Here is a 14236-nt window from a genome sequence, read left to right as displayed (position 1 = left end):
CTCTTTTTCTAGAAAAAAAAAGGCCCTGGGAAAAGCCAAACTGCATTTCCAAACCCAAAAATGAGAACATCAGTGATGAGTCCCAGGAGACCTCAGAGGCTGCATGATACATTCATGGGATGAAAACAAAGCAAATACTTTAATACTTCCAAACATTTTCCTTATTGTTACATATAGTTAAGAATATTCACTAACCTTTATTTCATGTGTTAAAGCTAGTTCTATCAATTGGCCAAAATACTGTGCAACTGTGGTTAGAGCATCATTAATACAAGATTTCATAGACTTTAATATCTGCTCATCTTCAATCTGGATGCACCTGAAAGGAAATGTAAGAAAAATAGTGCAATTGTCCCTGTGGTGCTTTAGCCATCATGTGAACAGAAGCTAAGCCTTAATCAAGACGTGAGGCCAAACAGTAAGGCACCAATTTAAGATGATGACCCAAAGCGCCAGTTCACTTCTGTTAAGAAATAGGCTAAAACACAGAAATGTAGAACCCCACCATGTAGAACCACCATTTCACTACTAACAAAAAAAAAATAATTGCCTGCATCAGAGCCAACAGATTACAAGCACTAATTGAGAGTATAAAGTGATCCATTTATTTCACTGGGCAAAACAATTGTTTTATATTACCTTTCAGTAACTGTTGTAAGTTCAGAACATTTTTCCACTAGCATTTTTTCATACTGCAGATGAAAGAGAACAGAGATGTGTTGTTTTAGTGTTATAGTTTGTCTTTGCTTTATGGGAAATGATAGAATTCTAATTACATTGCTTTAAACAGAACCAAAGGATGAATTTTAATTTAAAGTATTTTTAAAGTAAATTTAATTGATTGTGGCCTAGAGGGGCGATTTAGAGCAGGAAATCAATGGGGAAAGAAGTAGAAGTTTTAAAGACTTTCCTCCCACCAGCCCCCTGTTTCTCTGCTCTAAGCACCCTCATCTCAAAGTGGCTTTTCTCTAAAACTGGGGTGGGGAATCTGTGGCTTTCTAGATGCTTCTGGAGGGCATCTTCCATCATCCCTGTCCATAGGCCATACTGGTCAAGGCCGATGGGATTTGGAGTCTGACAACATATGGAGGGCCACAGACTTCCCCACCCCTGCTCTCAAATAGAGGTTGATTAAGCATGTCCATGTAACATTAGTCTGGCATTTAAAGATGCTAACTTGAGAACAATTCTAAGAGGTGGAAATTGAGCTGCACCCAATCAGCTGGGTTTTGAGGAGAGTACATAGAGTGTGTTTTGAATGCAGAAGGTTCCAGGTTCAGTCCTTGACATTGCCAATCTAAAACATTCAACTAATGAGCCCTACAAGCAGAAACCCATGTAACGACACTCGAGCAATTGGGTTTGCCCCCTTTCTCTTCCCCGTGTGTCCCCTATAGCCCCCCCCTTTGGCTCTGGGAGACTCAGGGAAACCCCTGAAACAGCAGGGAGGGGGACAAGGAGAGGGCAGGCCATTCCATTCGGCAAACAGAAATGCTTGTGGGAGCCAGTGTGGTGTAGTGGTTAAGAGCAGTAGATTCGTAATCTGGTGAACCGGGTTCGTGTCTCCGCTCCTCCACATGCAGCTGCTGGGTGACCTTGAGCTAGTCACACTTCTTTGAAGTCTCTCAGCCCCACTCACCTCACAGAGTGTTTGTTGTGGGGGAGGAAGGGAAAGGAGAATGTTAGCCGCTTTGAGACTCCTTTGGGTAGTGATAAAGCGGTATATCAAATCCAAACTCTTCTTCTTCTCTTCTCTTGTGCTGATGAAGCTATCTGTTCAACGCTACACTGAATTCCTCACATAGGTAGGAAGTGATGTCAAGGACTGTTACCTTGGAAAGCAATATGCCTGTCAGAGCTATTGAGCTAGATGGGGAAATAGTCTGAGCAAGTATAGGCAGCTTGATAGGTTTCCCATTATTACATGATGTGTCTATTTCCAAAACCCAAGAGGATGAATTGGTAATATGTTTAGAATAAGTTTTATTCAAAACGAAACCAAAACATGCATGTAAAGTTTTCTATGGGGTCTTTCCTTTAAAAACAAACAACATTTATCTCAGCATTCTGGATGCTGTCATTTCACAGTAATCCTACCTGATGCATTTCTTCCCAAGAATTCCTCTTGAATGTATTGTATTCATTTATCATTGAACGGACATGGCAGTTGACTCTTACTGTCATGCTGTGGACCCTCTGCCACCTGTTCTTCTCTAGTTTTTGAACGATCCTGGTTAGCTCAGTGCTTATAATCCAAGCTCTTTTCAGCAACAACTGCAAGTTATCACAAGCGCTGTGTTCCGATGACAGAGAAAATTCACTTTGGGCATCTTCTTCTAGGCTGATTGGTTTCGACTGAAGAATACACATGCATTCACAATCAGTCATGAGCTTCAAGTCTTCCATCCACCGTTGAACAGAGTCTACCTGGATTAAATGCATACTGAAAAGAAGGGCGGGGGAGAGGAAAATACTACATATTAGTATACTAGCTCCTATCTAGTAAATCTGGCGCAGAGCTTCTACATTTCAGGCACAAGATTTAGGCACAAAAAGTATATTGAAAAAGTATATGAATACCGGCTGAATGCTAGACATTCTAAGGTTGATTTCATAAGCATTAATTTTCCAGATTCTATCAAATATCCACGTTTCTAACAGCGGGCGGGCAGATGTATTGGCGAGTCAAAATTTAGGGTTTGATAGAGACAGCCATTTCCTGTTTTTTGTCCCCAAGATACTATATACTGCCTCCATTTAGAGATTATATTTTATCCATAATCATGGCTAATAGCCATGATTATGGATAAATAGACCATTTATCTCAGTTTGAGAAAAAGGCAACAGAATCTACTTTGTTCCAGCTAATCCACTTTATGAACTACAGCTACACATGGTTTTTAATTTGTCTGCATGCATAAACTGCACAGTAATGTCCATTCCTGCAGTAGCTGACATTTGGCTGAATGATATGTGCCTGTTTAACACAAAATACCCACAAAATTCCTGAGATTATGTTACATATTATATGCACATAAAATATGCACATTAGCCATAGATTTCCCATTCATGGTGGCCTATGCAACTCTGCTTAAAGGTTTGGTCTTGAGTACCTGCTCCCCATTCCACTCCCTAGCAAGTTAGTAGCTTGTTTTCACTGTGATTATTTAACACGCCAGTCACACTTTTATATAAGACTGGTGTCAGATTCTAAACATTTATTTGGATATCAGTCACAATGATTTAAGTTGATTGCAAGTCTAAGTATGTATAACGAGGATTAGAACCCCAGAGCTATTTCATATCACGATTTCCTATGCAGCAACTCAGATTGACTTGTTCAGTAATTTGGGGGTGATGAACTAATCTTGTGAACATTGGACACATGTCCAGACCTTATTGTTTACAGACGACACAAGAATAAGCACACTGCCAGTTATGCTCAACGGAGAGGTGCTGCATCGTCTGTTACTACAGAGGAGCCATACAGAGAAGTGTACTGACCTTGCTGTGAAGGGATTATTCGCAAATTTAATCCGAAAGTACCTTTGATCTGCGAGCCAAAATTATGACTCTAGGAGGATTCCTTGAGGTATCCAGCAACTTTCCTCGGCTAGCTCCAAAAGTAACAAGAGTTACCTTAAACTCAATCTATGACCAATATTCTTCCTTATTATGGATTGTAGTTTTCATGTGCTGTAGTCTTCAAAACTGTAATTTGATTAGTTATGCTTTGTGCCTGTTGTATTTTCATACTGTAATAGCTTCTTTCATTCATACTCTTGTTTTCAAGATTCTGATTTGTTTTAGAGGATTCACTTATTTTTCCTGGGTTGCATCCAATGGTGGCTTTGCCTTGGCAAGAAACATTTCAACTTGCACAAGTCATTTTGCCATTCCCTCTCTAACCAGTTTGACCCTGAGTTGCTCCTAAGGATTACTGGGCCTTCTAGAATAGAACGGGGTATGGCCAAGAGGACTGCAGTAGTTTGGTGAGGCTGGCAGCATTTGGGTGCCCTGGGGTGCACAAGTAAAAACATTTCCCCCTAAAGCAAAGCCATTATTTGATGCAACCCCTTATTGATGCAACCCCTTATTTGAATATATATATATATAATCATGGAACATAAAATCCAGCCCTCATAATAGATTTCATAAGTGCATTTTGTATTCAGTACAGTGGTACGTCGGGTTACTAACTTAATTCGTTCCGGAGGTCTGTTCTTAACCTCAAACCGTTCTTAACCTGAGGTACCACTTTAGCTAGTGGAGCCTCCCACTGGCACACAATTTCTGTCCTCATCCTGAGGTAAAGTCCTTAACCCGAGGTACTGTTTCCGGGTTAGCGGAGTCTGTAACCCAAAGTGTTTCTAACCCAAGGTGTTTTTAATCCAAGATACCACTGAATTAGCCTGGCTACATATAAAACAACCATACTAGGTGTATTTTATAGTCCAGAGTGGAATCTTAAGAACAGCGGCTACTTTGCCTTTCAAGGTGCACAACATCTCCAAACAAGCTGCAAATATATAGCTCTAAGCACCGCTATATTACTTCTTTATTATTCTACATTTATTCCCTGGTTTCAGTTAAAATTAAAATCAATAACTGGACCAGCAGAGAGAAACCTTTACAGGCAGGAAAACAGCTTAACTGATTTTCCTGAGATTAATAGAAGTATTAGAATGGCAATCATTCTGAGCCCACACTAACAGCTATAGAAATGGCACTGCCTTTCCTGTTGCTCTTAGAGATGCTCTTGGTTCAGACCCTAATTAGATTTCAGGAATCGATGCTGGGAGTGTTGCAAAAAAAGGGGGAGGGGGATATTTTCTGACCTGTACCATGAACATTCATGCTGAATGTTTTGGGTATATGTTCGGTAGTTCTAGAACTTGGATGAAAACTATAGGTACAGGCCATTTGTCTTAAGCTTGAATTGTTGCTGGGCATGCATCTTTCAGCAAATGTAACATCTAAAGGAGTCTCAGGGTACTATAGTAAGAGTTGTGTGTGTTGGAAATAAGAACCGCCTTGTAGGGCAGGGGACAAGAGAATTAGATTGTGAGCTTTCACCTTTCACTTACAAGGTTTAATTCATCTAATAGATTTTATCCTGCCTTTCAGTGTATCTCCACTATCCAATCGTCCAAGGCAGTTCATGAGTAGAATCCTGGGTTTGAAATACAAATGCACATTTATGCAAAAATTAGAGCACAAGCTTTGAAAGTAGAGGGTTCTGGGTTTAATGCTCAGCTTTTTCAGATAGGGATGGGAAAGACTCCTGCCTGAAGAGCAACTATATACAGTACCAAGTGACATGGACCATTGATCGGATTCAGTATAGGACAGCTTCATAAGCTGATATGAATTCACATGTCTTCAATATTATGTTTTCCAATATTCTATAATGCTGTGGGGTTTGTGTCAAAATATTTCTCTAAATTACATGAAGAACAGCATTATAAAAAAGCTATGAGAATTATAAATATCTTAGCATTGTAAGTGTTTTAGACCTATAGATAGATGATAGATGATAGGTAGATAGGTAGATAGATAGATATGGATAGATGATAGATGATAGATAGATAGATGATAGATGATAGATGATAGATAGATAGATGATAGATGATAGATAGATAGATAGATAGATAGATAGATAGATAGATGATAGATATAGATGATAGATAGATAGATAGATAGATAGATAGATAGATGATAGATAGATAGATGATAGATATAGATGATAGATAGATAGATTAGATGATAGATAGATAGATAGATAGATAGATAGATAGATAGATGATAGATAGATATAGATAGATAGATGATAGATAGATGATAGATAGATAGATGATAGATAGATAGATGATAGATATAGATGATAGATAGATAGATTAGATGATAGATAGATAGATAGATAGATAGATAGATAGATAGATAGATGATAGATAGATATAGATAGATAGATGATAGATAGATAGATGATAGATAGATAGATGATAGATAGATAGATGATAGATAGATAGATTAGATAGATAGATAGATAGATAGATAGATAGATAGATAGATAGATGATAGATAGATGATAGATAGATGATAGATAGATAGATAGATAGATAGATAGATAGATAGATAATTGATAGATAGATGGATGGACATTTGTGTAACTGTCTAGAGATGAGCTGTTTGTGTGTATCAAACCCTGCACAGACCTAACAGCAGGTTGAACATGTCAATCTCTGACAAAACTGATCATCTCTTTAGTGGGAAGAAAAACTTTCAGAAGAGCAGATGGCTGGTGCTATTAAAGCTGACATTTCGTTGCTGGCAGTGTCAGAAACAATTCTGCTCATCCCCCAGTGGCAAATGCAGAGAGACATCTTCAACGTGTGCAGTTACTGGTCCAGCCAGGCACACACCATCCTTTCTAGAGACAAATGCATTGTATTGTAAAGCCTTCAAAATTTGAGAGTTTCCCGTTTATGCCAAGCAGTCCGGTCCAAAACACTTTAGATAATAAAGTAAAATACATGGCTAAACAAAGTCAGTCACATTTCAGGTGAAGTAAAGTACTATTGATTTTCAATGTGATGAGCTCCTAAGTATTGTCATTTCTTAGAATGATTTAGGCTAAAACTCTGAACTCACATACTCTTAAAATATATACAGTAGAGTACAAATGAAATAAGTGAGACTAATCCACGTGAATGGCTTGAGGACTTGCATTTTTCTTCTATTTTGCTTTTACAGCAATTCAGAAAAATACATGAAAAACATAAACAGAGTCACTACGGATTTAAGGCACCCACAGAAAACCAGCTACTTGATCAAAAGCCAGACAGAAGAGCCAGGTCTTACAACTCAGGATTAGATTTCAATCATTAATCCAGTTTTGTACACAGTCACACTGAAGGTGACTTGAGCAAATGTAATTAGGTACACAACATCCATCTTGGACTCATGAAGACCTGATTCATAAACCATAATGCTTGCAATTAAGCCTGATCTCTTCCATTAAAGACAGCAAGGCTTAGTTGGCTTGTGGGTAATAGCTCAGGTTTAATTGGTATGAATCTTGTGCCATAAATTACTTAGAATATGCATGTGATGCATAAGCCAAAACTGACTTCTCTTCTGTCCTTGGTTACAACCCTACAGTTATGAAAATCACTGTTCTGAAAATCTAAGATTCTACATTATTTTGAATGGATCTAGGCCAGCGCTAGTCACACATTAGTTGTATTTAGATGTCACAATAAACCATGGTTATAATGAAGGTTGCAAGCATTGCCTCCCCCAGGTTTGCACTTATTTCTCCTCTTCTGGCTTGTCTACAAGGAATTTGGAAGTTTGGGGTTCCATTTTTCATTAGCAAGAGCTTGTCATCTCTTTCCAGTGAAACAAACTATGTTTATTCTTAATGTGTTTGAAAGAAGCCAGCTTCAAACAATGGCTTGTTTCAATGAACCAGAGTTAAGATTAACCAAAGTTTAAGGTTTGACTGACATGTGAGAAGTGAATGTTTCTAATCTCCTCACAACTTTACTAGAGGAGGGTGGGGAGCATAGTAGCCTGGGAGTGGGGGAGAGGCTAAACTAATTCCCATCACAATAAACCATAATTTATCATGATATCCAAACACAGCCATTCTGTACAGCTAAAGATGAATCTAGGGTCCTTTCTCAGGTGTGTTCATTCTTTTCAAACCATAATGTTGAGGAATCACAGGGCTCCTATCCAGCCCATAGAAAAAAGTATGAAAACTTATGTAAAGAGAGCTCTGCATACTCTCTCTCTCTCTATCTCTCTCTTTCTCTCTCTCTGACCTAAATTAACTATGGAGAACCTGAGAAACACACATGGTTCAAATTGAAAAACACTCTCTCTACTTTCTTCATTCGGGCCTTTATATTCTTGACGTGTTTTTTTAAAAGCCACAAATATCTGTGACAAACATGGTTTAATCGCATTTGACCATATGCCCTAACCAAAATTACATGCTTTCCCAACAGTCTAAAATAATGCTTACAGAGCGCTACAGGAGCCAGTGGGAAAGTCTTCCAAATCTGGGGTGAGTAATAGACAGCCCAAACCTATATTAATTCACAGTATGGACCCTCTTAAATGTGTCTACACATTTACCTTTCCATTTTAACTATACACACACATCAATAAGTATTTGCACAGCAGGCAACTAATTAAAGAAATTGTAGTCATCCTGTCCAGCAGAAATTATAGAAAATGAATTGCCTTGAGACAGGTCATTTAAACAAAACAAAACAAAACAAAACAAATCCCTTCTGATTATTCAATCCATTTTTATATATATGATACCATAACCCCATTTCAGTTGAGGACCACTTTATGCTACACATGCTCTGCTTCATTTGCCTTTTATAACCCATAAGCATCCTATACTAGAGTATTTTGTGAGTAGAATTTATGCTAGTGATCAGAATTTAGCAGGTGCTCACCACTTGCATCATCATCATCATCATCATAATTTATTATTTATACCCCACCCATCTGGCTGGGCTTCCCAGCATCCGAACTGTGCTCCGAAAATGTTTGTATAAGAGCATAGTTGTGCTGTCTCCTTGGTGCGGTATCCTACGATCCAGCATAGGATTCAGATAAAAGGGAGAAAGCAACAATTTCCCACCCTAGAAAAGGGTGGAAGTCCATGGAGATGGGGCACACAGCAGTTACTTGTGGGAAAAGCAAATTTCCACCAAAAAGCACTGGATCCACTTTCCTACTGCAGTTAAGAGCAGCATAAATGCCATAGTCCACAATGCCTGTCAACAATGATAGATAAGGTAGATCGGTGAGCCACAGGTGATATTTAATGCTGTTAGAAGAAGTGTGTGCTAGCTTTGAAAGAATTAGGTGCAAGATGGGTAGACATTATATCTGAAACACGTATTCTAAGACATTTCAGCTCATCATTACAAAGTAGAAGAGAATATGGATTCATTTCAGTGACACGTTAAATGTCATTTCAGCTGGGGTCATTTCTTACCCTCAAAAAGCTATATAAAAGAATGCATAGCAAATAAATGAAAATGAGGGCTAATGGATTGTTGCTAGCATGACACAGAAAAGCAATATTTTTAGAAGGAATATGAAGGAGTAAGCACTCGCTAGAGAACATGTAGTCGTTCTGATAAGTGTGCTTAGTTTTTCATGAGCATTCATCCCGATTGGTGTTTGGGGAGGTCATGTGATAAACAGCATTCATCCCAATCTGCAATGTTTATACATTTTCCCGCCAAAATAATTTCTTCATCCCACACTTTTCAGTACAGATTGGTGCAGTGTAGATCAGAGCTTGTTTTTCCAGCTGATGCTCACCAGAGCTCAACTCCAACACCTCTCAGGTAGGCGCCATTGCCATTCCAAGAGAATAAGGGAGACGTTCATTGTGAACTCCAGCACCTCTCTTTCTAGAAAAATAGTACTGGTGTAGATGCACTGGCAAAACCAATCCAGCAGTCCAGTCAGTGCATCCGCACCATGTCATTTTCCACATCAACTTGCCCCTCTTGTCCCATAAGCAGCAGCAGCAACACACCTGCCACAAAGCCAGTGTTGGGGCTCCACTCCACTTCTAGAGATATGGGGACAAAGAGCGGGGAAGGGAGGGCAAAGCCATGGAAGGCTTTGAAGGTAAATACGAGGAGTCTGTGCTCCATTCAGGATCAGACAGAAAACTAATGTGGGGATTTCAGGAAGGGTGCTATTGTCTGCGTGATGAGAATGGTAAGGCATTAACCTTGGAGCTTTGTCAGTTTGTGCTAATTCTATTAAAAGCATAACACATTAAAGTTACCACTGTTAGAATCTCAGAATATATACAACGGTATGGCATATTGACAAAAAGGCCATTTATCCCGACGTAACAATGGGGGGAAATAGCTACATATAAAAGCAGCAGTAAAAATAATTCAGGAGAAAAGCACATATCCTTCTGCCAGCCAAAGGTATTCTAGCTTAGGTAATTGAAAAAATATATATCTGCCCTACCTATGAATAACTGTGACTGGCCACACAGTAGCTTGTGGCTGCACCCTTTGCCAAGCCAGCTTTGCGATGTGTGTTTTGTGCAATCCTGATTTTAAAAATCAACTAAATATCAAGTGCATGGATGGAATAATGCCCATGAATTAATGTCACCAGCAGCAACAAATGCTAAATTGGTTGTGCTAAGTTGCATCAAAAGAGTGTTTTTCACTAACCCACTTTGCGCTCAGCCATTTGGACACAATGACAATTCCTGTGGAAGCCTACTACAACCTACAGTTTGCAGTCACAGCAGCATCCTACCCACCTAGCCGGTCTGGAGCAGTGCAGGATTACGTAGTTGCCAGTGGAGCAAATTTTGGTTCCCATTCCTAAATTGGTCAAAGGATGAAAGGTTCCACACACTGAGAGGCACACACCTCTTCTGCATGATTACATTAACTGGCTTCAAGGCGGGCTTCATATAGGTTGACTTTTTTTTCACTCTGTATGAGTTAGGTCACAACAGACAGATTCTGTGTAAGCTACGAAAAAGCAGTGGTAGGGAGCCTCTGACCTGTAGGCTTTGCCAGACCTACCCATTTGGCCTGTGAGGCTGTTCTGACCAAGTGTCACCCACCTGCCACACATAATGGGACATGGATGGCGCTGCGGTCTAAACCACTGAGCCTCTTGGGCTTGCTAATCAGAAGGCCAGCGGTTTTAATACACGTGACAGAGTGAGCTCCCATTGCTCTGTCCCAGCTCCTGCCAACCTAGCAGTTCGAAAGCACGTGAGTGCAAGTAGATTAATAGGTACCACTGCAGCGGGAAGGTAAACAGCATTTCTGTGCACTCCGGCACTCATCCTGGTGTCCCATTGTGCCAGAAAGGGTTTAGTCATGCTGGCCACATGACCTGGAAAGCTGTCTGTGGACAAACGCTGGCTCCCTTGGCCTGAAAGCAAGATGAGAGCTATAAGCCCATAGTCGCCTTTGAATGGACTTAACCATCTTTTCTCGCCTGCTTCTTGGGAGAAAAGCAATGACAAACCTAGGCAGCATCTTAAAAAGCAGAGACATCGCCTTGCCAACAAAGATCTGTATAGTTAAAGCTATGGTTTTCCCAATAGTGATGTATGGAAGTGAGAGCTGGACCATAAAGAAGGCTGATCACCGAAGAATTGATGCTTTTGAATTATGGTGCTGGAGGAGACTCTTGAGAGTCCCATGGATTGCAAGAAGATCAAACCTATCCATTTTTAAGGAAATCAGCCCTGAGTGCTCACTGGAAGGGCAGATCCTGAAGCTGAGACTCCAATACTTTGGCGACCTCATGAGAAGAGAAGACTCCCTGGAAAAGACCCTGATGTTGGGAAAGATGGAGGGCACAAGGAGAAGGGAACAACAGAGGACGAGATGGTTGGATAGTGTTCTCGAAGCTACTAGCATGAGTTTGACCAAACTGCAAGAGGCAGTGGAAGACAGGGGTGCCGGTGCTCTGGTCCATGGGGTCACGAAGAGTTGGACACAACTAAACAACTAAACAACAACAACAACCATCTTTTCTGACCAAGCCTCACCCACCTGCCACACACACTACAGGTGTGGTGCAGGTAAGGGTGTGGTGGTGCCAGAAAGGAAAGACATGGAGGACAGTGGTGAACATTTTGAGAGATTTTGAGAGGTTGCAGTTGTGAGGGGATTGTTACTAAAGCCAACCTACTCAGGTTGGTGGACTAGGGATCTCCTCTTTGGCCCTGATGACCTAATTGCCTCTTTTCTTCTTTCCGGGGTGTGAGGTGCCCAATGGCTCTGTGGTGGTAAAAATGGCATTTGACTGCAGAAACTCACCTATATTTCCAAAAATGTTACTAGTGGGTCTGTAAATTTATGCAAAAGGTTAACTGATGGCATTGGGTCATTTCTCTCAGTGTCTCGTTTTTCCAGTCTTCAGTTCAATTGTATCAATTAAAAAAAACTGAAAATTAAAATTCATCAGAATTTTAGTGCAAATTTTCCTAATATTTCACCTGATATAAACATTTTAAGCAAATATACCCAATGTAATGCACATATATATTTCACATTTACATCCATTTTTATCCACACTTTTTGGAGAACTATATCAAAAAATTCAGAGTTTTATTGGTGTCTGAAGCACATCATTGTTAAACCTGCAGATGTTAGAAGAATGAATCTCTCTCCATGTAATTCCTTATAACTGACATAGGTGGCTATAAAAATTAAGTTTTTCAGAAAATTATTGTTGATTTCACTCCACCGGCATCGATTGTATTGATCATTATAATTGTACAGATGTAGGTTAGATGCAGCAGTACAGAGTTAATTTTTCTTGAATAAATCATCTTCATTGTCACCAGTGGTGACAAATTTATAAGTTATGAATATGCACTTATTATTACAAAGCCTGGATATCTACAGGGTTAATGAAGTGTTGCACCAACACTTCGGAGTATCTGATGATTAAGAAGTCCAGAGTTGTTGACAGAATATTTATTCAGTTGATTGATATATATATAATCTAAAAACATGGTCAAAACAAAGAAGAAGAAGAAGAAGAAGAAGAAGAAGAAGAAGAAGAAGAAGAAGAAGAAGAAGAAGAAGAAGAAGCAATTATAAGGCATGCATGAGGGGCACCAATTCCACAATGAAACCCATCTGGAAGCAACCAAAAGAGAATAAGGTTTAGACTGCATTGTGATTAAAGCAATGTTTTCACCAAATAGTTTGATCCTGTTGAGTATCTTCTACCTGCTTCCAGTACCTGTGCAATCATACAGAACCATTTCATTTATAGGAACAATACTTTCACATACTTCCATCATGAATACTTGTGTAAATGTTGGTACAGCTGTTTTACTGGGATTTCTTTTCAAAGGAAAAGAATACAAATAGTCTTGCCGTGATACGCTTGTTGCAAACCAGTTTTTCTAACCCTGGAGCATAGTTTACAGGAATAGTCCGGAAGTCTTTTATTTATTTATTTTTAAAAGTGTGATTTTCCAAATCTGCTGTGGAGAGGCTTATGTCAGATAGAAGCTACAAGTCAGAGTCAGCAGTTCAGCAGGTTCATCTTTGAATTCTTTCAGCACTCTTGGGTGAACGCCAAGCAGTCCTGGTGACTTATTGCTGTTTAATCAATTAGCTACACTGAAACATTTCTTCCACCGAAATGTTAATGTGTGACAGCTTTTCGGATATGCTACCACAAGACAATAAATAATTCAAGGGTGGGTATTTCTCCAGTATCCTCTGTCCAAGGAGGATAGACAGATGTGGAAAATTCATTAACCTTTTACACAGCAGTTTTCATGATCCAAGAGCTTGTCACTTATAGTGGCCCAGTTATCCTTCAAAATACCTGAGAAGCTACACTGTCCTTATACCTGAAATACTGATGTTGTAGTAGCACAACTTGTCTAAACGGTTCTGCAAACAAAGCTCTGGACCCCTCCTTTGCGAGGGTATATTTTCCCTTTACGGTGTCCTTCCTTTGTTTTTTGATGTCATCATTCCCAGAAATACAAGGTAGAATCCAACAGAAGACCAGAATTGGGGGGAACAGGGGACTATTTGAATGAGGAATCATGAGAAGCCCGAGACATTTTGGCACCTGAGACAAGCCACCAATTGGTGCTCACCCTAATCTCACCCTGCCAGGAAGAAGGGATAAGTGAATATCTACCTCAGAAACAAGAGAGGAATAAAGATCTACATTGGGATTTGCTGCCTCTGTGGATCCTGCCACCTAAGGTGGTCACCTAATCTAGCCTCATGGGTAGGCTGGTCCTGCCCTTTTTGCTAATGGATGCCTTTTTGTCAATGGAACGAAGACTACTAAATTCTACCTAGAAGACCAATTATTCCTCTCCAACATTCACTAACCAGGTGCCTTCACTGACTGATATATCCACCTAACTACGTACGCAATGTAAGCCATAAAACACCAGAGAACTAGTCTCACGAAATCCTGTAACTTAACTTCTGCTAGCAGGATTCATTTTGCAAGTCACCTGGCTCCATAGCTGTATGAATAAGCTAATCACATAAGTTGTTTTGAAATGCATGAATCAGCCAAAAAAAACCCACCCCAAAACACCAATACTTTGCTAACCCTGATCTTACCAACACTTGCAATTTTATCTAGTCTGTGGTGACATCATGTTTTGAAAGGTTAAATCTCAAAAGGAATCGAAATTATGGAAACT

The 14236-nt window shown here is 39.7% G+C and overlaps 2 protein-coding genes across 3 annotated transcripts in view; one reads left to right on the top strand and one right to left on the bottom strand.

The window, feature by feature from the left end:
• The window catches only part of PSMA1 (proteasome 20S subunit alpha 1), a 395447-nt gene that overhangs the window by 175245 nt on the left and 205966 nt on the right, over positions 1-14236 (top strand). The window lies entirely within an intron of this gene.
• The window catches only part of INSC (INSC spindle orientation adaptor protein), a 148895-nt gene that overhangs the window by 61199 nt on the left and 73460 nt on the right, over positions 1-14236 (bottom strand). For both annotated transcript variants that reach the window (XM_079966448.1, XM_079966447.1), the window contains 3 exons: positions 2098-2443; positions 640-692; positions 196-319 (listed from right to left, as the gene is read on the bottom strand). In XM_079966448.1, the coding sequence (XP_079822574.1) occupies positions 196-319; positions 640-692; positions 2098-2443 (523 nt within the window). The remainder of the gene's footprint in view (positions 1-195; positions 320-639; positions 693-2097; positions 2444-14236) is intronic.

Source organism: Podarcis cretensis (assembly GCF_951804945.1).
Source record: "Podarcis cretensis genome assembly, chromosome: 1".
Classification (NCBI taxonomy): domain Eukaryota; kingdom Metazoa; phylum Chordata; class Lepidosauria; order Squamata; family Lacertidae; genus Podarcis; species Podarcis cretensis.
This window is presented reverse-complemented; position numbering and strand designations above follow the sequence as displayed.